The 27,364-nt window shown below is 28.5% G+C and overlaps 2 protein-coding genes across 4 annotated transcripts in view; one reads left to right on the top strand and one right to left on the bottom strand.

The window, feature by feature from the left end:
* Positions 1–13,740: 13,740 nt before the first annotated feature.
* Positions 13,741–14,446, top strand: LOC101489126 (auxin-induced protein X10A). The gene has a single exon (XM_004507511.4). The coding sequence runs from the start codon at positions 13,867–13,869 to the stop codon at positions 14,350–14,352; it is 486 nt and encodes a 161-aa protein (XP_004507568.1). The 5' UTR covers positions 13,741–13,866; the 3' UTR covers positions 14,353–14,446.
* Positions 14,447–24,186: 9,740 nt separating this feature from the next.
* LOC101488461 (uncharacterized) overlaps positions 24,187–27,364 on the bottom strand; it is a 7,363-nt gene continuing 4,185 nt past the window's right edge. For 2 of the 3 annotated variants that reach the window (XM_027336268.2, XM_027336269.2), the window contains exons 8-13: positions 27,081–27,182; positions 26,352–26,426; positions 26,039–26,143; positions 24,939–25,055; positions 24,566–24,625; positions 24,187–24,392 (exon numbers count right to left, since the gene is read on the bottom strand). In XM_027336268.2, coding sequence (XP_027192069.1) covers positions 24,333–24,392; positions 24,566–24,625; positions 24,939–25,055; positions 26,039–26,143; positions 26,352–26,426; positions 27,081–27,182 — 519 coding nt within the window. In that variant the 3' untranslated portion in view covers positions 24,187–24,332. The remainder of the gene's footprint in view (positions 24,393–24,565; positions 24,626–24,938; positions 25,056–26,038; positions 26,144–26,351; positions 26,427–27,080; positions 27,183–27,364) is intronic. The other variant, XM_004507509.4, reaches the window with a different exon arrangement.

The following is a 27,364-nucleotide window of genomic DNA, read 5'->3' as shown; positions in this document are numbered from 1 at the left end:
TACTCTAAATTTAGATTTATTTATTACAATTATAATTTTAAATTAAAAAAATTAAAAAACTAAGAAAAATAGTTGACGTCTTTTGATGGAAGAAGGCTAGCAATATCACTTAAAGAGATGAAAGCCCTTGGATTTAAGAGAACATATTTTGTTTGGTTCGTTAGCATATAATTCTTGCGCACGTTTTCAATACTTTGGTAGAGATTGTCTTAGGCTCTTAACTACCAACCATGTCATTTTGGTTAGGAGCCTTACTACGATGTCAGTACCAATAGGAAACTGAAACAAGTTGATATGAAAATTTATCACAACTTTCGGATACTTTTGCAAATAGAATTTTCTCAATTTATGCTTTTGCTCTCTATTTATTTTAATATTTTTATTCAAAATTATAATTGTAATAAATAAATAAATAATCTAAAATGAAAATAATATCCTACATAGCACATGGTAGTAAAAAAAAAGTGTTAAACAGAGTAAAAATAGAGTAAACAAACAGAGAAACGTGCAATTTTCATGACAAAAAACATCCAAGAAAAGTAGGAAAGAAATGTACACAAACAGAGTAAGACTGTTGACTTTCGTACCCCAATTAAATTTGTACCCCCCAATTAAACTTGTACCCCCAATTAAATTTTTTTGATTGAAATACCCAAAATAACCTTAAGATAATTAGTAAAAACAAAAAAAACGAAAAACCAAAACAGTTGTACCCCCACATTGAAAAATCCGGAAAAGTAAGTATTGAAGGGAAAAAAATTTTACCTGAAATTTCAAGAGGAATGAAATTTCCGGTAGTTATAAATGCATACCGGAAATTTCAAAAATGAAATTTTCGGGAAGGGTCACCGGAAATTTGAAAAATCCGGTATACATGTTTAATATCAGATATTTGAAATTTCCGGATGGATTCCCGAAAATTTCATTTTTGAAATTTTCAGTATGCATTTATAACTATCGGAAATTTCAAATTTCCGGTATGTTCACCGGAAATTTCATACCTCTTTGAAATTTCCGGTACAATGTATACTTTTTTACTTTTTTTGTTTTATATAATTTTTTTAATTTTTTTATTGAATTTTATTAGTGAGGACCAGAGGAGCAAAAACTAACGTTGATCATTCTCGAGTTCGACCTCCTACACAATCAAATATGAGAGCTGCTGTTGAAAAAAGAAAAAAGAGAAATGAAGAAAGGCAGGCGCCCCAGGATGAGCAACTCCAGCAAAATCTTGTGTTTGATGAAGAACAGGATGACCAGCCCCAGCAAGATCATGTGTTTGATGATGAACATGATCAGCAGCAGCAGTTTGATGATGAACATGGTCAGCAGCACCAGCCTGAAGAACCCATGTTTCCTGGAGGTCCTTATGATCTTTCTGTCCTTAAAGATTATGAGCACCATATTGCAATTAACGTGTGGAATGGACATGTTAGTAAATAATTTATTTTATTACATATTATAATATATTTGTAGTATAATGTACTTGTAATTGTGTGTTATTTTTAATTAAACAAGATAGACGTGCCTTGAAAGTTGTTTCAAATGGCAAAAAGCAAGACAAATTCATTGATATCAGATATCGATTACCTGCTCAAATAGATCATTGAATTACTATATCTGGATTATATCCTCTGAGAAGATGTAGTTTGCATATGATTGATGGTAATATGATATCTGCTTTTACTGAGAGATGGCACGCAGAGACTAGTTCTTTCACCTACCATTCGGTGAAATGACTATTACTCTTGACGACGTTAGGGGTCTTTTGAGCATCCCATGTTCTGGAGAGTTTTTCACACCTCCCGCAAATGTCAATGAAGATTTGGCAATTGCTGCTGATGTTGAGTTGTTGGGAGTTGCATATGATAAAGATGTCACTGAAACTAGGACCAATAGAGGTGCCTCGTATAGTTTTGAGTGGTTGAAAGAGGTATTTTTCAAGAAACTTCATGAAGGACGATATGACTGTGCAGCGATGGCATACCTACTTCATTTGGTAGGGCGTACCATTATAGCTGATAAAAGTTTTACCCTTGTATCTGCAAAATATCTATTTTTGTTTCAAGACCTTGATACTTGTGGTAAATGGGCACGGGGACCAGCTGCACTTGTTGTATTATATGACTATCTTAAAGATAGTACATTGTATGCAATCAAACAGATTGGAGGATATTTATCTTTATTTCAAGTACTATTATATTTATTATACTTATTATTATTATTTTTAATTATTTCACCACCTTAATAATTTTACTATATTTCAATTATTTACAGACTTGGATTTATGAACATTTTCCTAATATTTGTAAACGGGATATGGATGAGCTTATCTCCTCGATGCCGCGGATGTTTCGTTGGACTGCAGAACAAACATCTGAGAACGTTGCATATTACAGGGCAAAGTTGGATGCTTTGAGGGATACTGATATTATCTGGACGCCGAATTACGACGAGAACTCTATGACACGATTTCAGTCCGTGTCATTGTTTACAGGATACATTCGTTGGTGTTCCACGATGGTTCCGTATTTACCAGAGAGGTGCATACGACAGTTTGGGTATACTCAACACATTCCTCCTACACCACCGATGCTTGTTGTACGTGATGTTGACATTGAATGGAGTATGTACTGAAACTCTGTACGATCACTTCGAGCTAAATTGCACCCAGCTGCATATCCACATGAGTGTGTTGAGGGATACATCCAGTGGTATTATAGGATATCTCATCATCGGATGATCCCTTATGTTGCTGCATATGCTGGTCCTAGTTATGATGCTGATGCTGGTCCTGGTCCTGATTCTGATGCTGGTCATAGTCATGATGCTGGTCCCGATACTAGGTGCACACGGTGTCACACAATTGGTGGTCTTATACAGCAGAGTTTAGACTTACATATGGGTGGTCCTGAAGATCAGATGTGTATCTTATTAGAGAGAGCTTTACACATTTCTAGAAGAAGAGATTATCAGTAGTATTATAGTTGTATTATTCAGACTTATTTTACTATTCGCGACTTATTTATTATTCAGACTTATTTAATTAGTGACTTATTTTGTTGTATTATTCGCGACTTATTTATTATTCAGAGTTATTATTCACGACTTATTTAGTTGTATTAGTTGTATTTAATATTTATGCTTAATTGCACTTTTGGTCCCCCTATTATAGGTGAATCGCGAAAGTAGTCCCCCCATTTTGTTTGTCTCCAGTTTTGGTCCCCCAAACTGAATTTGAGTCCAAATCATGATAAGTTGTCATTTTTTTAACGACGTATCAAAAAAAGGGTGACGTTTTGAACAGATTGAAGACATCAATTCATCAAAAGCAACAGTCACACGTTTATCTATTAGGAGAAATGACAATTGAATAATATCAAAGTTACATGATCTTAATAGTATAAAATAATTTAGTAATTAGTGTAACAAATTAACCCATTTAACTAACTAGCAAATCAACTAAAAGATCTAATATATTGAGAAAAATCCAAGTCTAATATTTACGAGAGAGATATAGCTTAATAATAATTTTTTAATATAGTATCAGAATCTACTCGATCAAGTCACCTACCATTTATATATACGTATCAAATTCAATAGTATTAGCCGTAAAAATGTGTATTGGAAAAATTCTAGTTTGAGTTAAACCCAATATAAAATCTTAATAATACACATAAAAGAGACATATGGATATATTTTTAGTTTTTGTCTAATATACACAAGCAAATAAGTTTTGCATTGTACATAAATTTGTTTTCACCATTAAAATAATAAATTATATTATTTAATTAAATTAAATACAATAAGACTTATTAATTAAATAGTGAAAAATAAATTTATATATAGTTCAAGACTATATTATGTATGCTAGACTCATACTATACTAATTGGACAGACTCATATTTCCTAAGAAATGGAGACTCTCTAGGTAAAACCCTAAACAATTTTCTTTAATTTTGAAGATTTTGATTTTTAAACTATTGCTTTGATATATTTATGCTAGCTAGGAACATTATATATATGTAAGAGATTTCAATTCAATCTTGTGTCATATGAGATCCTTCTAATAGTTTTTATTTTAAATAAATATTATTTTCAAAATTGGGATATATGATCATTTAGATTAGGAGTAGTTTTAGATTAATTTGATTATGTGTAGCAAGTTAATTTGAACTATTGAACGACTTTTTTATATCTTATAAAATGTATGAAATATTGATATTTGATTATCTATATATTATTATATTATTTTATTATTTTATTATTTTAAATTTTAAATATATAAAATGTATGAAATATTGATATTTGATTATCTATATATTATTATATTATTTTAAATTTTAAATATATAAAATGTAGCAAGTCATTATTATATTATTTTAAATTAAAAATTCAATTTATATTTTTTTAAACTATTATTATATTGTTCTAAATTTTAAAATAATTGTCAAAATCAAAATAACAACACCTAAAATTATGAACCCAGATTAAAATCAAAATCAAATTGAAATGAACACCTAAACTCTCTCTTGAATGTTCCTTCTCTTTGTCTGTCAAAGTTCCCTCCTTTTTTTGTCATAGAAAACAACAACACGAGAACCTTTCTTTCTTTCTTTCTTTCTTTCTTTCTCTATCTTCTTCTAAACAAAACCAAACTTTGCTAATCGTATCATTTAAAGCATTATAGAACACTTAATTGAAAACAAAATTGGCAATCATCTAAATTGAAAACAACATTTAAAGTGTCAATCCTATCATTTAAAGCAACATACAAATCAAAAGTGTCAATTATCTGCCAAAGACATATAATCTGAATTATTTTCTAAATCTAAAGAACCCCAATGTTGTAGACGTCCTGCATAAGCGATAGCCCATGATGTAGACTCATCACTACGATGCTTCTTCCAATGCCATGCAAGTGGAGGCAACGGACATGCAGATTTCAATTTAACTTGAACCCAATGATTTTCGTTAACAAAATCAATACTGATAACACGATCACGTGACAAATCTCCATTATGTGCACCCCTCAATGGGAAAAAAGTCAAACAAAAAGTTTGTGCCAATGTAACAAGAACGAGATTATATTTTGTTGCTATCACGTAACCCATATCAGGAATGTTCACCCACTTCTTGTTGGCTTGGTTTTCCAACTCAGTTACAAGTAAAGACTCGGTCACTTATTGCAAACGTTCCTTGAATAGTGCATCATATAAATCAGGTTTGGACTTAATCTTTGTATACAACTGTCGACGTACAATGCTCCAGTATTCTTCACCATGACCAAGTAAAGCAGCAATAACACGATATCCACAGTTTCCATCTGCTTTAACATTAACTATGTCTTCAATATATGGATGAATTAAAGGAGGAAACTCGTGAAAATATTTTTTAACCTGATGGGAGACTTGTTTGGATGCTTGATGGGAGACTTGTTTGGATACTTGCTGGGAGATTTGAGTATCAACATGCTCAATGTATGATGGGTCGCGATATATGTCATATCCCTTCGGCTTATTGCATTTTTTCTTCTTAACACCACCTTTTGTTTTGATTTTATCCACTGGTGCACACATTGATGTTGTCTCCGGATATGCTATTTCACGCAACTTGCTCTTTAATGCCCTTCTTCCAGCAACATTAAGTGTTTTCCATGTTTTCCAAATTATATTCATCTCCGATGTAATGTCCAACTCTGAATCATTTGTCAACTATTCTTCCTCTTGATCACTATTCATGGTTAATTTCCTCCAATGTATATGAACATCATCTAATGGGATTGGAACACCTTTCATCTTGTATCCTGCTAACTCACATGCACAAGGTAATCCATGAGTCTTTCTAAGTATACAACAACACACATCTTTGTCGTTACCGACATAACTGACTCTCTTGTATTCTTCAACAATATCACCTAAGGCTTTCTTGGATACCACCCAAGTCAATTTCTCAAAGAATGGATTGTTGTGTATATGCTCTTTGCGACCTTTACTTATCTCAAATGAACCTTTTATCTTAATAATTTCAAACTTCAACATCTCATTCATCCCATTCCATGCCTTACAAAAATCTCCTTTACTGTGTTCCAAAAATCTCTTCAATGACCAATGAGCAGACTCAACCCTAATATTTAAACAAAAAATACAAAATGTGAAGTTTTAATCATATATCATGCATAAAATAAAATACAAAATGTGAAGTTTTAATGACATACCTATTAGTCGTAGTATTTCCTAGATGCAATACTCGATTGGTCCATGCTTCAACAAATCTTTCCTTATGAGGATTCAACCATGTGTCTCTGACGTAGTCAAAGAAAATAATATTATCGACACATGCTTGCTCAAATACTTGCAAAAGTTCCTCGTACTCCTTCTCTTCAGAACAATAAACAATTTTCCTCCACAACTCAAGAATGGGTTCTTGCATGTCTTTCTTTAATATATACTGTTTGCATTTGGCTCCAACATTTTTGTTAATATGAAGTTGACAAAGTAAATTTGTTGAAGATGGAAATACAACTTTAATTGCATTCATTAAAGCCAGTTCTCTGTCAGTCACAATCACCTGAGGAAATGGCGTGTTTGAAAAAAACAACTCTTTTAACTTCTCCAATGCCCACCAAAAGTTGTCTTGACGTTCAGAATCCATATAAGCAAATGCAACATTAAATGTCAACCAAGTTGAAGTTACACCAACAATTTCAAACAACGGTAACCTATACTTGTTGGTTTTGTAGGTGCTATCCATGATCAATACAAGAGGGAACATGTTAAGCAAAGTTATGGAATCTGGGTGCGTCCAAAACATATCCCTCACAACGTTGGAGTCCTCATGAGTCCTACTCCAACAAGTATATTTCTCAGCTTCAAGTAACTTCAACAAATGTTGCATATCAGTTCTAGGCCCTTTTAAATTATTCCTGTATGTACTTCGTTGCTTGTAAATTTGATAGATATTAGTCACATTCTCCGTATCTCGATCTCTCAAAGATGACAAGATGTGTCTCGGTGCAACGTGATATTTTATCAACTCATCAACATGTTTCTTATCTTCTTCTGTTAAGCGTCCCATAAATGCATTATTCTCAAAAGTAGCTACTAACTCATGGTTGTGAAGTCCACATATTAAACTAATAATCCATCCTTCAGCATTTTTCAATGGTCTCGATCTAAGTTTAAACGAACATCCACACCTTTTAGTTGAAGTACCTGTGTTATTTTTATTTGACTTATATTGTCCACCTCTATCACAACCAAGAACTAATTTTGACTTTCTTCCTCTCTTTCCAGTCTCTACGTCTGATCGAGTAATGATAACTGCTACTCGATTTTGTCGGCCGATCTCTCTTGCCCATGATATGACAGCTTCTCGTGACTCAAAAATTTGATTAGTTGTAAATGCTTCAGTTAAATCTATAAATATTGGTTGTGTGTTTTTCATCCCTATTTCAAAAAAAAAAAAAACAAATTAAAAAAATATTTAAAAAAGTAAAAAAAAAAAAAATTTATTAACTACCGGATTTTTGAAATTTCCGAATTAACTACCGGAAATTTCAAAAAATGAAATTTCCGATGAAGAAAACATAACTACCGGATTTTTCAAAAAATTGAAATTTCCGGTAGCTTCCGGAAATTTCAAAAATCCGGTATTGAATATGTAACTACCGGAAATTTCTTTGATCAAATTTCCGGTATTAAAAATAACTACCGGAAATTTAGTTGCCAAAATTAAACCTATCGGAAATTTCGTTGAGGGGTGAGATTTTGGAGTAATTTTTTTTTCATTAAGGATAAAATTAGGTTTTTAACAAATTAAGGGGGTACAAGTTTAATTGGGGGTTACAAAAGCTAACATTCACAGAGTAAACAAAATTGATTTTGAAAACGGGCCCATTTGAAACCCAAATACAAACTAGCGCAATTCTTCCCTAAACCTTATAGAAAATTTTACTCTCTCCCCTTCATTTATCCCTATACCTCCAAAAACAAAAATAAAATAAAAATATCATCGTAAATATTAAAAGTTACCATTTTTTATAATTTTTCATTTGAGTATTCCGAAAAATAAGTGAATAAATTCTTATTTTTTCCACAAAACTATTTTCGAATTTTTTGATACACAATTTACACTCTGGAAAATTCGAAAAAAGTTTTCCGTTACAAAACATCATTTCTGAAAATATTTTTTAAAGTTTTCCGGAACTACCGGAAAACTTACTTCAACATTTTCGAAAAATATGCAATACCAGAAAACTTAAATTGACATTTCCGAAAGCTACTGAAAAACTTCATTCCACAGTACCTAAAAACTTATTTGAACTTTTTTATTTTTTATTCCATTACTATTTATTTAATTCATTCTTTAGTCTAATTCACAACAATTACCCTTGTATCAAACATCTGAAATAAAATATAAAATAAATTATAATTAATCACGATAATATATTTTTACAATATAAATTATAATTAGTCATATTTGATCTGTGTCAAAAATGTTAGTAGTATCAACACATGTTTTATCCAATAATAGTAGCGGTTTATCCATATCTATTAACATTTATAAAAATTAATAAAATAAAATAAAAAATAAAACGGTGTGTACTGGAAATCTTGTTAAGTTTTCCGATAACCCTTTATGTATTGGAAAATTTGAAGAATATTTTCTGGTAGTACAAATTTTTAATCTGTACTGAAAAACTTGAAGAAAGTTTTCCGGTAGTATACATTTTTAACTTTCTATATCGAAAAACTTATTATAGGTTTTTTGAAAATAATGTATGTATCGAAAATCTTCTAAATAGTTTTCTGGTAACTTCTGAAAAACTTTTATCTACTGAAAATCTTTTTTTAGTTGCTCTAAAAATATTGAAATGGTAAAAAATAAAGTGATTTTGAGGTATATTTAACATTTTTATAAATTTATGGGAGTATAAGTACAATAGTGAGGGTATAGAGTAAATTTTTTAACCTTATATTATTTTAGGGTAGTTATCTTTTATTTGGTAAATATAGAGGATAATTTAACCCATTGTTTGTAGTTATCTTTTAAATTTTTCTTTTAACTCTATATCCTCTACGAAAGGATGGAAGTCAGATGATAGAAATTTGAAACTTTAAGTGATGGTTAAATAAATAAAGAGGAGAGAGTACAAAAAATGGCACACTCAAATTTATATTGGTTCGTTCAATATAGGCTATGTTCAGTCATCACAAACTTGTAAGTTTTCACTATAGCTCAAAATGGTTTGTCCTCTTACGAAACTCTTTTTCAACTGTGTTATTTCTTAGCCTCACCAGGCTTACAACACTGTATTTTTACTAGCCTCAAGAGGCTTACAAAATAACTCAAGTATATATCAACTTGAGGATATACAAGTAGTAATGTGTTTGATTTGTTTTTGAGTCAAATTACAACTTTCTAAGATAAGATAGTGATGTGAAGTTGTATATAACACACTCAATAAAAATGATTCTCAGATCTGTTTAAGTTTGGAAGAGTGTGAGAATGAAGAGAATGATGATAAACTTGAATAATTTTGATGTTTTCTTGTAGATGATTCTCTTGATGTTTGAAGATTAATACTCCTATATTTATAATTGCCTTTCGAGCGTCAAACATATGGGTTAACAAAATATATTTGTTGGAGACTTTTCTAAGTTTCCTTGGACTTGTCTTTATTTACAAAACTGCCATTTAACCTTTATCCTCCTGTTAAGTATGTTGAGAGGATGATTGTGGGGGTTCATCTTCAGAACTGGTTTGTATGAGGATGAGGCTTTCATTAATTTTGATGCGACTTGTCCTTTTTGACTTTTTCTTTTCACAATACCTATAATGTCGTGCCTCATAAGTCAAAGACAACACTTTTTGTACTTTGGTACTTTTACTCTTTTTTCATGTGTGAGGATGGATAGAAAACAAAAGTTCATCCTCTCTTCTGCATTGTTTATCCTCTAATGGTAGAGGTTATGATTTCATCCATGAGAAAAAAGTATTAAGTTATCGTTGGAGACTTGATTAAATGTCCATCGACATTAATCTGATTTACTAAAGTGCCATCCAACTGTTCTTGTAATACATGAGCTTAGGAGGATAAGTTTGCAGTCCATCCTCGGATAGGAGGTTTAATCTTCCTCGAAGTTTGGATTTGAGCTGTATTTTTCCTCTTTTTTTTCAAGACTTTTAGGGTCCTTCTTTCCAGGTTAGGTACAAACTTTTTCCTTTTTGACTATTCCAAGACTTTTAGGGTCCTTCTTTTCAGGTTAGGTACAACCTTTTTCTTTTTTGACTATTCCTTGTGTAAGAGGATGAATAAGATCAGAATATTATCCTCTTATCGTTCAACCTCTGATAGGAGGATAGAGCTTCCATAAATTAGGACATGACTTGTACTTTTGACCTTTTCATTTTCCAAGAATTGTAGAGTCTTGCTTTTCAACATTTTTTCGTACTATGGTACTTTTGGATTTTTTTCACGTGCGAGGATGAATATTTTACATGAGTTCATCCTCTTTTCTGCTTTGTTCACTCTCTGTCGTGCCTTCATCCTCTTTTCTGTTTTGTTCATCCTCTATCGTACATTCATCCTCTTTTCTATTTTGTTCAACCTCTATCGTACCTTCATCCTCTTTTCTGTTTTGTTCATCCTCTGTCGTACGTTCATCCTCTTTTCTGTTTTGATTATCCTCTAACATAGAGGTCATAAAATCATCCTTATACTTTAGCATTGCTTGTCTCCTGAAAAAGATTCATCTTCTTTTAATTTATGACGTACATTCATCCTCTGAGTGTCTATCCTCCAATTCATAGAACATATTGGATTAAGTCAAATTTTTCTCTTTTTTATCAAGATGATGATGAACTTGTTTACAAGAATGTTCATGAATGGTCATTCTTTGATCTGGATTCTTCATCCTCATATCTGGATTCTTTATCCTCTAATCTGGATTCTTTATCCTCTAATCTGGATTCTTCATCCTCTAATTTGGATTATTCATCCTCTAATTTTCATATAGACACATCTTGACCCATAGTTTTTCTTGACTTCTTCCAAGAGATTTTAGGTGTGATTGTGATACAACATATTGCGATAATCATCATCGGCTTAAGGATCATCATATTGATATTTATGAATTAGCCTCCTCAACTATTTCATTGTTAACTTGATACAATGCACTTGTTTATGTGAGTGGCTTCAAGCTTGACCACTTCTGTTCTTTTAACAAAAACTAAAATGCAAACATTTGTAGATCACTATTTAGAAAATTTAACATTTATTTTATAATGTTTGTTGTCATTAAAACACATATTAAGTTTTCGCAAGTTAACATGGCCTAAAATCTTTTACAATCCAAAGAGAAATTAATATGTAAGTTGGTAAAACTAGATGGTTGATCTGAAATGGTTAAATAATTTCATTTAATGATGAATCATTTAGGAATATCTAAATTCAAATTATATCAACAACAATCATCAATCATACTACCCACCCCTTCAAATCAATCATACTACCCACCCCTTCAAAGTACATAAAAATACTATTTTACTTTGATTTTACTCCTACTATTTCCTAATCAAATTTTTTGAAATTATAAATATTTTGACAATTTTAAATTTTTGAATTTGTTAAACAATTCAAGAAAAATTGCATTTTGAAATGTGTTCATCCAAATTTTTTATTTTTCCAAAAAAATTCTGAAAATATTGCATTTCAAAAAATTTAAAATTATGAAAAATTATATTTTGTAAGTTTCATATTAATTCAAATTTTTTATTTTTTATTTTTAAATTTCACTTTAAAATAGAAGAGAATAAAATGATCTTTTCATATGCTTTGGAGAATTAAAAAAAAATTGTAAATTTCTATATCCTTTACTAACTTCCCAACTAAATTTTAAATGACTCTAACATCACTTTTTTTGAAAAAGAAAATTAGTAGAAAAGATTAAAGAGAGAACATGGTAAAGACATAGTACAATATTCTTCTAATAGAAATGAATGCTGAAAATAGAAAACCTTAGTACGGTATACGATGAGTAATCATTTGAGGGTGAGTCAACCAAAATATAAAGAATTAAAAGATATAAATTATTTTTTGTTGGATAAAACAATGGGCAATTCACATGGGAATAACAGAACACCACCACCTTATGAGATCTTGTAAGCATCCAATATATCAATGCATCAATTATATATTCAACTTGCTAATAAATAATCATCTACATACACATAACTGACAATAACTAAAAAAGTTGAATTACTAATTTTATTTTAAGAGCTATCAACAAACACTGATTGCTTCATCTTTCCTACACCATACAATATTATTCAAAGTAAATTATCAATAAAATTTGCACATAGATTATATATAAAATAATTAATTGAATATTGATAAGTTGAGAAAAATTATTTGATAACTGATTGATACATTATTCATTGTTGTTGAATGTGATAGATGAAACAGAGAACCTCATGTGCTTTGAAATACAACAACTACTCACGGCTCATACTTTGCCACGTATACCAAATTCACTCACATCATGTGCAATGGGTATTACAATTTTTAACCTTCATCTCAAAATATCAAATGTATTTTGTAATATTTTATTATTTAAATTGCATTTACGAAAGTGTGATATACATCCTCAAGAATTTTTTTTCTTCTAAAATAATGTACTTCCAAAATATACAAATAAACATAAAGTTTAGTGAGTTAAACTTATATATTTTTTATTAAATAAAAAATAAATATGACTCATAAATAAACTTGTTTGAAGGAAATATCATCCTCAATTAAGAATCAAATTATTTCTTTTGATTGCCACACAATTAAATTAAGATTATAGAAAAAAAAGTATAATATGAGATTTAAACATGATATTTTTAAATAAAAAATATGGTTTTGCATATATTTTTGCACATGTATAGCTCTTAAACATGATACTTTTAAATAAAAAAATGATTCTTGCACATGTATAGCCCTCAAAAGAAACTTCAACCATTTAATGGTTTAAGGGAAAAATTGCATTTTTATCGAGATAATTACCTCCTATATATAGAGAACCAACTAGATACTAACTGCTCTCTAATAACCAACTATTTATATGTCTAATAAATAAATAAATAAATAAATAAATAAACAAACGGCATTTGAAGTTTGTGAGAGTTTTTAGATTTTTTAAATTTCAAGTAACAAAAATGTTTTAACATACCTAGCTAAACATTAGATTAAACAAACATGCATGTTCTCGTATGACTTTTACTAATGAGTTTATTTTTGTAATATTTTTAATTGATCACAGATTATATTATGTGATATTTAAGGTATTTTGATTAAAAATAATTATTTGAAAGGCTTAAATATGATACTAAATTTGATATTTTATGTCACTCACAATTTTAATATCCTAGTTTTAAATTTAATATATAATATTTTTCTCACATGTATATTGAGAATAATATTTGATGATGTGACAAGTAATATATATATATATATATATATATATATATATATATATACAACTTGTTTCACATAAAATAACATATTAAATGAGTTGAGGCTCAATCTATTTTGTCACTCCTACCGTACAAGTGCATACAAATTAAATCCTATTGATCTATGGCACATGCAGATTAATTATTAAGTGATATACTATAACAGCTGAAACATAAATATAAAATGCATTGTAGCAATGAGCAAGTTGTGCATCTTGTGCTTATAAATGATTACGCTACCATTCACAATCACATGAGATTCTTAGTACTCCACAAGCATCTCAAGTCTCATTATATAAAATTATATAAGGCAAGAAAAGAAACAAACAATCATATATCAAAAACATTGGTTTAATTTGCATTGATATGGATTCAAAGAAATCTAACAAGATAAGAGAGATTGTTAGGCTTCAACAAATCCTCAAAAAGTGGAAGAAGGTTGCTACAAATGCTTCAAACAACAACTCAAGTAGTAGTAGTAGTAATAGTACTAGTAGTGGCAATAAAGGTATCAAGTTTTTGAAACGAACTTTGTCATTCAATGATGTTTCAAATTCCAATGTGGACATAATTCCAAAAGGGTTTCTAGCTGTTTGTGTTGGGAAAGAGCTCAAGAGATTCATTATTCCAATGGATTACTTAAAACATCAAGCATTTGAGGTTTTGCTACAAGAAGCTGAAAATGAGTTTGGTTTCCAACAAGAGGGTGTGCTCAAAATTCCATGTCAAGTTTCTATGTTTGAGAAAATATTGAAGGTGGTGGAAGATAAAAAAGAAGCCTTAAATTTGCATGAGTTTGGATTGGGTGGAGACAATGTTACTCCCACCCATCATGCTCAAGTTTGTAGATGATCAACATTCAAATATTCTTATCTCTCTTTTATTTATTTATATCTTTTTACAAGTATTTTTTTTAGAGTAACTATAAATGTACACCCTTCTATTAGTTGTAGTTGATGGTAAAATAAATAATTTAAATGATAAATAAAATTATTTTTATATATTAAATATTTTTTGGGTATTAAATGGGTGAACACCAAATATGAGATGTACACTAAATTACTCTGTTTAGTTTTTCTGTTGATTTGTGAAGCACAATATTAATGTTTGATTAAAAAGAAGTGATAAATGTTAATTAAGTGGCCACATCTCCTATTTCTCTCTTCACTTCCACTTATGTATCTACGTTGATATATGTCTTCGTAATATATATGGCTACCTAGCTCCATTTTGTTTCATAATATTGTTTTATACTCTTTTCAAAATGAAATATAAAGAAAAAAGATAACTGAAAAATTGATGATTTAATGTTATTTTAATAATAGAGAGATCAATTTTTTAATTACAACTTTTTCTTATAATTTATTTCAAAAGAAATATTAATTAAAGTTTTGAAAGAAATTGTCGTGTCAGCTATATATGTATGTATATTGATCGAGTGTAGATGTTAATTCACTTAATTACATACAAATATAATCTACTATTGCAATATATATAATTTACTTAAATAGGATGACCCAAATGATTAATAAACTCTAGTTAATAACAAATAGTACATGAAAACTCAAGTTAGAGTCTATTTCCCATGTGATTGAAGAGTTAAAGACAAAAAAAAAATCCAATTATTAAGAGAAGGGTTAAACAGGATCGACTATTGGATTGGACTAGTAATCCAATAATATATGGTTTTCAATTGGTAAATATTTTTATTTTATTTTATAATATTACAAAATGATGGTGAATTTTTTTAGTTAAATATATTTTTATTATTAAATTTTGATCTTTTAAGTTTAATCTCTAATATTTTCTTATCTAATTATGGTCTCTATTTTGATTTTATAGGACTAAAAATATCATATTTTTACAACAAAAAAAAAAATTGCAAAATAGGAACTAAAATTGAATAAAAAGAATTAATAAATTAAGAAGTTGAGAAACTGACTAAATATAAATTTTGAAATTTTATAAAGACTAAAATTTATTTTATCTTTTTTAATTATTAAAATTGTACTTTAATTTTATTAGAGGTCCAATTTTTAAAATATTTAAGATGACTATACTAATAAATGCTTTAAGGACACTTGTTAAAACAAATAAAATAAAAAATCATACATTTTACAATTCCTAATAATGTATTACACAAGTTTTAATAATATTTTTCAACATTTAAACTTTTAACATTTTCCATAAGAGAAACAAATTAGATTTGCAAAGTTTTGTTGTGTGACTTTGATCCGATATTTTCGCTCTGTTCCCTTCCACTAATTAATGAATGAATCCAACTTGCTTCAATATATCTTATTCCTAAAATATATACATGTGATATATACTCCATCTGTCTCATTTTATAATTGACTATTAACTGTCTTATATTATTTTCTTAATTGTTTAAAATTAAATGATATAATATTAATTATTTTTCATTAATTATTTATTGTATCACAATTTATCTGATTAACCAGTAACTAACTAACTATTAATAAAATAAAAATATTTTATTATTAAAATCAATACAAATAAATATTTTCTTAAATAACGTGCATAACTCAAATGTCTCACTTATAATTAAATGGAGGGAGTACCTATTTTTTTAATCAGCATAGGGTACCATCCAATCAATTTGTACGTGAAGCACAATAACCACATGTGACAAATTAATGGGTGTTTCATGTTTTCTTCTTCTTTCCCACAAACTAGTAAGAGATATGTCCCTTTTATAATTATTAAAAAAAATTTATCTTTTTAAGTCGGTTAAAATGTATATTTTAAATCAGTTATGTGTCTAACAACAAACGATTTATAAAACATGTTTTTTAACTTGTTTTATGCACCGACTTAACATAGCTTCGTCTTGTTAAGTCGATTCGGTTTAACTGACTTAAACATCATAAATTCAATTCAACATCTTATATTTTTAAGTCGAATCTTTTGATTAACTAACTTAATATATAGAATTAAATCATTATTATTTTTTAATAAATTTCTCATTTTGTTTTTATGTTCCTGATTCGTACATGTATACAATATTTTGTATTAAATATCAAATCAGAGTTTGGTACTTGCAACCACAATTTTATATAACTATCTAATAATCAAAATATACAATATCATATGTTCTTATAAAAAATATAGCGTACAAAGAAAATGTAACTCATTTATGATTAATTTTGACAAGATGACAAAAAAATTTGATGTCCATTTACAAAATTATAAAATCACAATGTAGCAATATTCAATAGACATATATCAGCATTGCCATTTCCTTTAATTAATTTCAAAATAAAATCCACACAACATTTTCGAACTTCTTTAACTTGATCTGGATGAAATGATCTCGAATCATCAAATATCTGAATAAAAAAACACAATCAATATCGCATGAATTCTAATTTTTTATCATACGAACATTAAAAATACAATCAATAACAACTTATAATTTTTTACCATACGAGCATAAAAAAACACAATCAATAACAACTTGTAAAAAATTATGTACTTGCATCCATGAATCAACTGTGTTACAATATTCTGTTGAAGTAAAAACCTTTTTGATATGTGTTTTAATGACAACAAACCTTATGAAATAAATGTTAAAGTTTTCTAAATGGTGATCTACTAATATTTGCATTTGAGTTTTTGTTAAAAGAACATAAATGGTCAAGCTTGAAGCCACTCACATAAACAAGTGCATTGTATCAAGTCAACAATGAAAGAATTGAGAAGGCTAAATATCAATATGATGATCCTCAAGTCGATGATGATTATCGCAATATATTATATCTCAATCACACCTAAAATCACTTGGAAGAAGTCAAGAAAACTATGGGTCAGGATGTGTCTATATGAAAATTATAGAATGAAGAATCCAGATTAAAGGATGAAGAATCCATATTAGAGGATGAAGAATCCAGATATGAGGATGAAGAATCCAGATATGAGGATGAAGAATCCATATTTGAGGATGAAGAATCCAGATCAAAGGATGATCATCCATTAACATCATTGAAAACAGGTTCTTCATCATCTTGATAAAAATGATAAATTTTTTACTTAACACAACATGTTCTATGAACTGGAGGATAGACACTCAGAAGATGAATGTACGTCATAAATTAACACAAGATGGATCTTTGTCAAAAGACAAGCAATACTAAAGTATAAGGATGATTATATGACCTCTATGTCATAAGATAATCAAAGCAGAAAAGAGGATAAACGTACGACAAAATATGAACAAAGAAGAAAAGAGGACGAACTCATGTGATATATTCATCCTCGCACTTGAAAAAATCCAAAAGTACCATAGTACGAAAAAGTGTTGAAAAACAAGACTACAATTCTTGGAAAATGAAAAAGTCAAAAGTACAAGTCATGTCCTAATTTATGGAAGCTTTATCCTCCTATCAGAGGTTGAGTGATAAGAGGATAATATTATGATCTTATTCATCCTCTTACATAGGAAATTGTCAAAAAGGAAAAAGGTTGTACCTAACCTGAAAAGAAGGACCCTAAAAGTCTTGGAAAAGCAAAAAGGAAAAATGTTGTATCTAACCTGAAAAGAATGATCCTAAAAGTCTTGGAAAAGCAAAAAGGAAAAATACAACTCATGTTCAAACCTCGAGGAAGATTAAACCTCCTATCCGAGGATGGATTGCAAACTCATCCTCCTAAGCTCATGTATTACAAGGACAATTGAATGGCACTTTGGTAAATCTGATTAATGACCATATACATTTAATCAAGTCTCCAATGGTCACTGAATACTTTTCCTCATGGATGAAACAATAACTTCTACCATTAGAGGATAAACATTGCAGAAGAGAGAATGAACTTTTGTTTTCTATTCATCCTCACACATGGAAAAAGAGTAAAAATACCAAAGTACAAAAATGATTGCCTTTGACTTATGATGCATGACATTATAGATGTTAGGAAAAGAAAAATCCAAAAAGGACAAGTCACATCAAAATTAAAGAAAGCCTCATCCTCATACAAACCAGATCCGAGGATCATTTTTATTGAGTGTGTTATATATAATTTCACATCACTATCTTATCTTAGAAAGTTGTTATTTGATCCCCAAAGCAAATCAAACACATTACTACTTGTATATCCTCAAGTCGATATATACTTGAGTTATTTTGTGAGCATGTTGAGGCTAGTAAAAATACAATGTTGTAAGTCTGGTGAGGCTAAGAAAATACACAGTTGAAAAAGAGTTCCGTAAGAGGACAAATCATTTTGAGGTATAGTGAAAATTCACAAGTTTGTGAGGACTGAACGTAGTTTACATTGGGTGAACCAATATAAATTTGAGTGTCATTTTCTATACTCTCTCTTCTTTATTTATTTAATTATCACTTAAAGTTTCAAATTTCTATCCTCTGACTTTTATCCTCTTGTAGAGATACAAAGTTAAAAGAAAAATTTAAAAGCTACATTATCTCTATTCAACCCTCCTTCTAGTGATATTTTAGCTACTTCATATTCAACATATGTAACATGACATAGTAGTCACACTCATACATGTTTAACAAATCATCATGTCATAACCGTTTTGTATAACTCTGGAAAATCCCATAACAAACAAGATGATTTTTTATTTCTTCAAAATGTAATCGGTTTTCATTTAAACATTAACATAAGGACAATAAAACTTTCCTATGAAGTTTTTTTTAAAGCAAATTGTAAAAATTTCCCCACACATATACACTTCACTCAAACAATTAGCATTCATCAAACTACGATCCATAACTACTTTTGTTAAAAATAAATAAACTGTAAATATTAAGGTAAAATAAAACTAAAATAATTTTATTGTCCTTTACTTTATTTATTTATTGTCCTATAGTGTCGTATTCATGTTAACTAAGAGTAACATTTGTTATCTTCCTTATAATATTGTTTTCTTCCTTATTGTTATTATTTTAATTATTGTCACATTATTTAAAACATCTCATGTTACTTTTTTTTTAGTTAAAAAATCATAAGGAGTGATCAAAACTGTTGACTTTTAAAATAGGGAGACCAATTTCGTAAATTAGTAAAAATAGATAGACTAAAAGTGCAATTAAATCTAAATAATACATTAGATAATAGAGAGTAAACAAAGTATACATTAATTAATAACTAGTGCGTTGAACAAAAAATGCATTGAATAACATAGAGTAAATAAATAATACATTGATTAATAGTTAATATGTTTAATAAATAACAGTTTCTGACTAAAATATCTCTAATTTTAATTATATGTTAATTGATAGAATAAGGGTAGATATATAATATCAAATGTATTTTTCTTTTTCTATATATATATATATATTAGATGTTGTAAGTTTTCCTCCTACATATTTAAGTATTTTTTAATGGAATAAAATTTATATATTTGGGGTCTTTAGGATAAGGCCGGGGAAAATATCAAGCATAACAAACTCTTACAAATGTAATTTATAAATATGTCTCTAGTTGGAAATCAATTTAAATGTTCAAGTGGAAATTTAAGAGGTATTACTTCCATTCCTATATAAGATCAATTTGATCAATATGAAAAATAGTTTTCATATTAAATTTGTCAATGTACATTCTTTTTTCAAAACTAACATTCGATTATTAAGAAAAATAAATAATTGGTCTTTTATTTTTTACATTGTATTTTTGTAAACATCTAATTAATTCTTCTTGTAATTTGAAGATAATTTTATATAAAAAGACAATTTTTTTTACAAGTTTAGAGATGGAGGTAGTATATATATTTCATAAGGTGAATAAAGTATATATAGAAAATTTGAGTCAATCAATGTCTACTAAGTCATTTTCATATATGAGAATTTTTAGGGAAAAAGGAGGGTTTATGATCGAATTCAAAGACGGGTTGATTAGGGGTTTTCTTTTTGTTTAAAGTTTTTTTTTTTTGGCTTAATCACAGTTTTGATCTCCTATTTTAGCTGAATGACAAAAGTAGTCTCCCCATTTTATTTCTCCTCAGTTTTGGTTCCTCAAACATAATTTTAGTTCAAAATTTGATGAAATTTCATTTTTTTTTTGTATTTATTTAAGTCACCCCATGTCTCAAGATCTCATTTGAAACAATTGTACCTAAAATCTATGATCATAAATGGTGTAGTATGACTTTAAAAAAATGAAATTTCATTAAGTTTTGAACCAAAATTCTGTTTGAGGGACCAAAACTGGGGAGAAACAAAATGGAGGGACTACTTTCGCGATTCAGCTAAAATAGAGGGACCAAAACTGCAATTAAGCCTTTTTTTTTAATTGTAAAAACTTTGTTTTATTTTATTTAATTAGTTTTAGTTTTAATGGGCTCACATATAACAATACTTTTTTTTATAAAAATACTTTTAAAAGATTGTTTTTAACTAATTCTATGACGATGCTTATAAAAAATACGTTTTAAAAGATGTTAAAAAAAATAATCTTACCTATGATAGCATTTTTATTAAAAGTATTATCAAAGACATTGTTATTATATAGCTATTGATACATATGATAACACTTTTAAAAAAACGATTTAAAAAGTGTTCAGATAAGACAACGTTTTTTAAAAAAATGTTCTTTAAAGTCCGTTTTCTTCAAGACATATCTTATCCATTAAATGAGAATATTTTTTTATAAGAATTTGAGAATTTACTATAAGTCTAATGATTATTAATTAATTCAAGATCCACCAAAGGGACGGATTATATTAATAACAGATATTAATTTCATTTGTATGTAGTATATATGTTCAAACATATAATATTTGTTTATAAAAGTGTTAAATTAAACCTTATCGTCGTTTAAAATTTGATAGATATATTTTAATTGATAAATGTTAATATTATTAAACTGAATATTAAATTTTAAATTTAAATTAAAGACGCAGTTGCGCAAATTTCTTTATAATTTTATCTACATACAGAAAACAAATTCACTCTTTAAATATGTCTCAATATTATCTCTTAGAATGTATATACAAATATTATTTTTTTTTAAAGGATTAGTATAAATATAACTGTTTTATATTATCAATGCATACAAATTAAATTTAAAAAATAAAATATATTTATTACGACATAATTTTATACAATATTTAGTAATAAATTTTTCAACTCTCCTTTAATTGATTTCTAGATCCTTCCCTACCACCAATAAAAATAAAAATGGGAGTCCTCATGTCATGATATATACAATAACAAAGAAATTGCATTGCATGTTAATTAATTTCCATTACACACGAGGGAGGTAGATCGAGGATTATGTATATAATAGTAATAAATAATGCAGCCATAATCCATAAGAATTAATTAATGACTGTAAATTAAGGGAATCTTATTACCAAGTTTGATCTTATAGTTCTTAGAAGATACCCTACGTTGATTTGCAAAACAAGTAATCAAAACATTGCCAAAATAATCTTCATCACATGGAATATGAAGAGCACCATCAGCATGATGATCACAACCAAATTCCTCAGCCACATCATCCATCAAATCCTTCAACTCCGGCATCCTCAAGAATCTTATTGGAATCACAAACCTTCTAAACTCCGGTCCAACGTAAACAGCAAGGTATCCTTTCGGTACCTTGTTTGGTGTCGTTGTTGTCTTCGATCTTCTAAATGAATAATATGAAGAAGTGCTACAATTGAGATTGAGAGGCATTGATAATCTTGGAGTAGATATGGAAATCCCACCAACTTTCATTTTTTATTTATTCAATTATTTATTTATCAATCTAATTTGTCTCATCGAAAAGGAAAAGTTAACCTAACTTTTCCTCCTTCAATGGAAAAATTGCGATAAAATTAAAAATTTGAATCCACAAATACATGTTAGTTTATTTATAATTTATAATAAGGAATTGATTGCATACATTTTTGAGGAATGGGAGCCATTAATTAATTGGTTCTTTCATTGTGAGCCTGTGTTTTTCACAATTCCTTGTCAACCTCGCGACCTTATAGCTCAATCATTGGTTAGCAATAAAGATATATATATGTTTATTTATTTATAAGAGATAGTTCATATATTGATTTATATTGAGTAAATTTAATTTTTATTAACTAAATTTTAATCTAATGTCTTTTATAAAAAGAAAATAATAACTTTTTTGTTGTTGTTGTGAATAACATATTATTATTAAAATTTAATTTATATATATTATTAATATAAAATTTATTTACGTCAATTACAACCATTATATTATTAAAAGAATTTACCTTTTATTATAAGTATATCTAAAATTATGTCAATGAATTATTGTAATGGACTAACTGCCGACTACATATATTAAAACCTTTTAAAACAAATATGTTGAGGAGTATTTTAGCAAAAGTTTATAAAAAGAAGATATGTACATTGATGTAGTTTTAGAACTAGTAAAATATTATAATTTAGTAGTTTGAGAAAAGAATATAAGAATTTGAATAATAAAAATGTCATAAGTTCAGTTATCTCCTCTAACAAAATTAAAAATTAACTAATAAAAGGTTTCATTAAGTGCATGAAAAAAAATAGAGTTTGAATTTACAAATACTATTTTTAGTGCTAAATCAATTAGCTATAAAATTAGGTTGAATGTACAACTGTTTAAAAATGTCAAATTCATAAACAAAACAATATGATAAAAATCCATTATTTTTATAGGATTCATTACAAATGTATGTTTGTTTTAAATGTCAAATTCCAAGAAATCTTTTATAGGTTTCACAATTTTCTATATATTGTGAATCAAAAATTGATTCAGGATATAAATATTTGAATAGTAATAACATACGAAGAGAATTTTAGTTTTTTTAGTATCAAGAAGCTTAAATTATTATCTGAAAATGATTTAAAATTATGTCTAAACATCTTAAGATTTATCTAATGCGATAGTTTTCATGATATTGATGATAAAATTATATATAAAAACTTAAAAGCCATTAGAGATATTTTAACAATTCTATCGAAATCAAATGCATTTAATTATTTTCATAATGTATCTATATTTTATAAAATAATATTAACTATCGCTGTTATTGTTGCATATGCTTTTAATTTGAAATTTTTAAAATATTATTTGTAATATGCTACGTTACAAGATAGATTTAAAGTCTTACTTTGTTTTATATCAAAAATAATTTTTCAAAGAACAATGATTATAATTAATAAATTATTAATAATTTTGAAGAAAAAAATCTCATACCAACCCCTAGTTAGATGGAAGGTTGTTCGCCTGATTACATAAAGAATAACTAAACTCAAAACTTTGCAAAACTCTTTCTAATGGTCATTAGCCCCTTCTAAGAGTGTTTGTGGTGCAGCAGTTTTATTATTTTTAAAGTAAAAATCATTCTATCTAAAAATAAAATCATGTACAGTTTGGTATAGTTTATATAACACGTTTTAAAAAAATATTAATATTAATAATGTAAAAATACAGTAAAATGTGAGGTTTAATATAAAATATAATATACTAAAATTTAACATTAAAAAATAACAATTATATTATGTTTGAAAGATATGAAATAACAAAAGAAAATAGGTAAAGTTAGACTAATAAGTATGATTAAAAAATAATTAAAAACCAACAAATAATATATAAATATAATAATAAGTTAATATTAAAAATTATGTATATGGTTTGGTTTGGTTTTGATAAAGAAATCCGTGTAGTTTTCACAAAATAACATAAAAAAATATCTAGTAATGTCAAAACCCTAGCCGTTTCTTAAAATAAATGGAAATACTGTCTTACACTTTACCATGAATCTGCAATATATATTACCTGCACCTAGTTAAAGACGTTTCTATTATACAAAACATAACCATCATAATCAATATCAATAAAAGCTACGATCTTGAATAACGGTCCACGAGTGCTTTAGCTTTATCAGGTGCAAAGAACCTAGCCTGCACAAAAAGGTTCTAACTGCAATCACAAAATGTTTAACAAGATGAACCAACAATTTTCCGTAACCATCAATCTCACTTATCAGCAGAAAAATAAAACTTTAGGCGATATATGTGTTACTTTTAACATTTTTCCATATACTCGGTTGCACAAGTTCAATTCATAAACTTACTTGTATGAACATCCTCTCTGCTTCTCCAATTCTTTTGTTTTCTTTTAGAATGATTCCCTGCTAAAGTAAAATATTAATATCATGAATTTAAAAGATGCTACCATAATGTTTTAGAATGTCAACATGTTTATAGAACAGTGATTTTGAAAATCTTTCCACCTCAATTTTGTGAAATTAGTATTACTAATTTAATTGTACACCAACCACAATGAAAAGGAACAAAAACTTAAAGCTATGTTCATTAAAAACTTCTGAATATAAATTTGCAATAACATACATCTTCACTGATAATTATATTACTTTCGACAACTTGATTTGCAATAAAAAGAAATGAGAAGTTCATGTTAGTGATTTAATAAGAAAAAATACAGACCTTAGCCAAGTATCCACGGAAGTCATCAGGGTGAGTAGATATGAGCTGATCGTAAACAGCTATAGCATCACTGACGTGGCCCCAGTCTGAATAAGCCTTTCCGAGAAGTAATTCCACCTGCGTATCGCAGTAATATAGAAAGAAAAATATGAAAGTATAAAAGTATGTACATTGAGAATGCTACATTAAGGAAAATCTAGAAAGCAAAACAAAAGATTGAAACGAAAGCTAATTAAACGTTTCTTGATTGTTATAGGTACTCACTCCATTTCACTAGATAAGGTTATTAGTCTTATTTTTAGCAATGTTGTGCTTGTATTAATAGTACTAGTACTTGACCAAAGCATTAGTATAAATATGATTGCCAGGTCATTTTATAGTTACATCTATCAATCATTTAGGAATACTACTAGGTTATGGATAGTCTTTGAATTTGAGTTGGGTTCATCTCAGCCTAACAAAACTGGCTTGTAAGGTGAATATTGCCTAAGTTTTATAAACACTACATAGGCTATATCTCCGGGAGATATGGAACTAAACCTAGCACAATGAAGGTGCTAGAGCCTGCAATGAAGGCAACTCAAATGCGGCAATTAAGGCAGCTAGGGATGGACCGTGATTGAGCCAGTATTTCCAACAGACACTTATCAGTTCCTTCTTCCATAACCCTAATAACTCTAACAAGGTACCAATGAAATGGAAATGATGAAAACACAAGGAGGTTAAATTGTGTTTACTTATTTTCTAGATATGATGAAATTCGATAAAGTAACAGCGGGCGGGATAGCTAAGAAATTAAGAGCTAACTGATAATTTTATTAATAAAATACTGATCTCAACCATTAATAAATAAAACAAATAGAACACGAAAAAGGTTTGAAGCCATTATATTGAAAGTAATCTGTATGTTAAAGCCATGGTCAATGTGCTGATATAAAGGAGATGTTTAGCTTTATGTGTGAAATAAATCTTTTCAGGTCTTTGTACTAAAACAATATTTTTACTTTTAAATTATTTGATCTTTAAACATTGTATATCTATTCCAAGACCTTACAAAAGAGAAGAATAGCTTATCCATTTTCTAAATAGTGAGAATTTACTTGAACTGGATCGAGCTTCTGTGAGTCTGTTGGTCTGCTATCAGATTTTTTCCTGAAGTCTTCTGAACTCAGACGCTCACGACAGGCCACAAGTAATTGAACAGCCTGTTGAAGAAAGAATTGTAAAACAAAATGTTAATTCAACATCCAGTAGAATGACACAGTGAACAAAAGATAAATCTTATGAACATTGAGAACCAAATTGGCTATATTGTAAAACCAGAGGATTATACACTAAAAAGATAAGATAAGCAACCAATTAAAAATTTATTTGTACAACGTATTCATCTGAACAATCATCAAGACAACAAACCTCATCTGGCTTCTCGGCAGCAAGTAATGAATTGATAAGGCCACGCAGAACTTCAAAATTGATATCTTCAGATACCTGTCAGGGATCAACCAAATATAAAATAATTAATTCCTAAGATATAGTAACTATAGAATCTTGTGCCCTAAAATTTTAAACTCTGGTTCGCGTGGATGTAGTCATTTACAAAATAGATATTGTCATGATCCAACTATTCCAAAAGCATTTGGGTGAAAGCACATGGATTCTTTTTATATTATATCTCTAAAACATTTGCAAGTCCTTTGGGTTTGGAATATGGACATTGCACAGGCTCACCAACCCTGTGCTAGAATTTTATTTTTAGTAGATTGTTGGCAATAAGAATCCAAGTGTCGTCTAGATTGTTATAGAAGCACTGATTTTGTCATAAAGCGATTATCCCAACAGTTTAAGCAGTTGGGTGAAAGCATGTGAATTATTTCTATTATATCTAACAACTATACTACATTTAAAAGAATAAGCATATAATGCAGCAGGTAAAGAACATATAAAACTTGACCAAAAAAAAGTAAAATAAAAATAAAAGCTAATAAGTTAGATCATTAGACCCCATTCCCAAGCTAAATTGCAGAATGAACTGAATTCTTGGCATCTTTACAAGGAGTAAGCTGTAAGCCTAACTATTTAGTTTTGACAGTCATTTAAGACATCCACCCATAAAAAGTATTTTAAATCGTTCAAAAGACTGACCTTTGCTGAATTTTTATACGCAGCAACACTCCCTGCATAATCTTTGAGTTCATACTTAACTTCTCCAAGCAAACGAAAAGCATCAGCATCATTTGGTTTTTCCTTTGAACACAAAAAAAAAAAAAACATCAGTTCAACAATTATTCCAAGATTAAACAGCATGAGTTGTGCAAAATGTGTTTTTGAAAGAGAAGATTTTAGTTGAAATTGCTTGAGGAAATCCTCAGAAGATTAAATATATAACGCGATTAGATTACAATCTCTAATTATATGAAACTAAAAAT

Source organism: Cicer arietinum, chromosome 6 (assembly GCF_000331145.2).
Source record: "Cicer arietinum cultivar CDC Frontier isolate Library 1 chromosome 6, Cicar.CDCFrontier_v2.0, whole genome shotgun sequence".
In the NCBI taxonomy this organism is placed as follows: Eukaryota; Viridiplantae; Streptophyta; class Magnoliopsida; order Fabales; family Fabaceae; genus Cicer; species Cicer arietinum.
The sequence above is the reverse complement of the archived record's forward strand: the minus strand, read 5'-3'. Positions and strand labels throughout refer to the sequence as shown.

What these genes read in the sequence shown, in the direction of transcription:
- LOC101489126 (XM_004507511.4), top strand. Translation starts at nt 13,867, where the DNA reads ATGGATTCAAAGAAATCTAACAAGATAAGAGAGATTGTTAGGCTTCAA.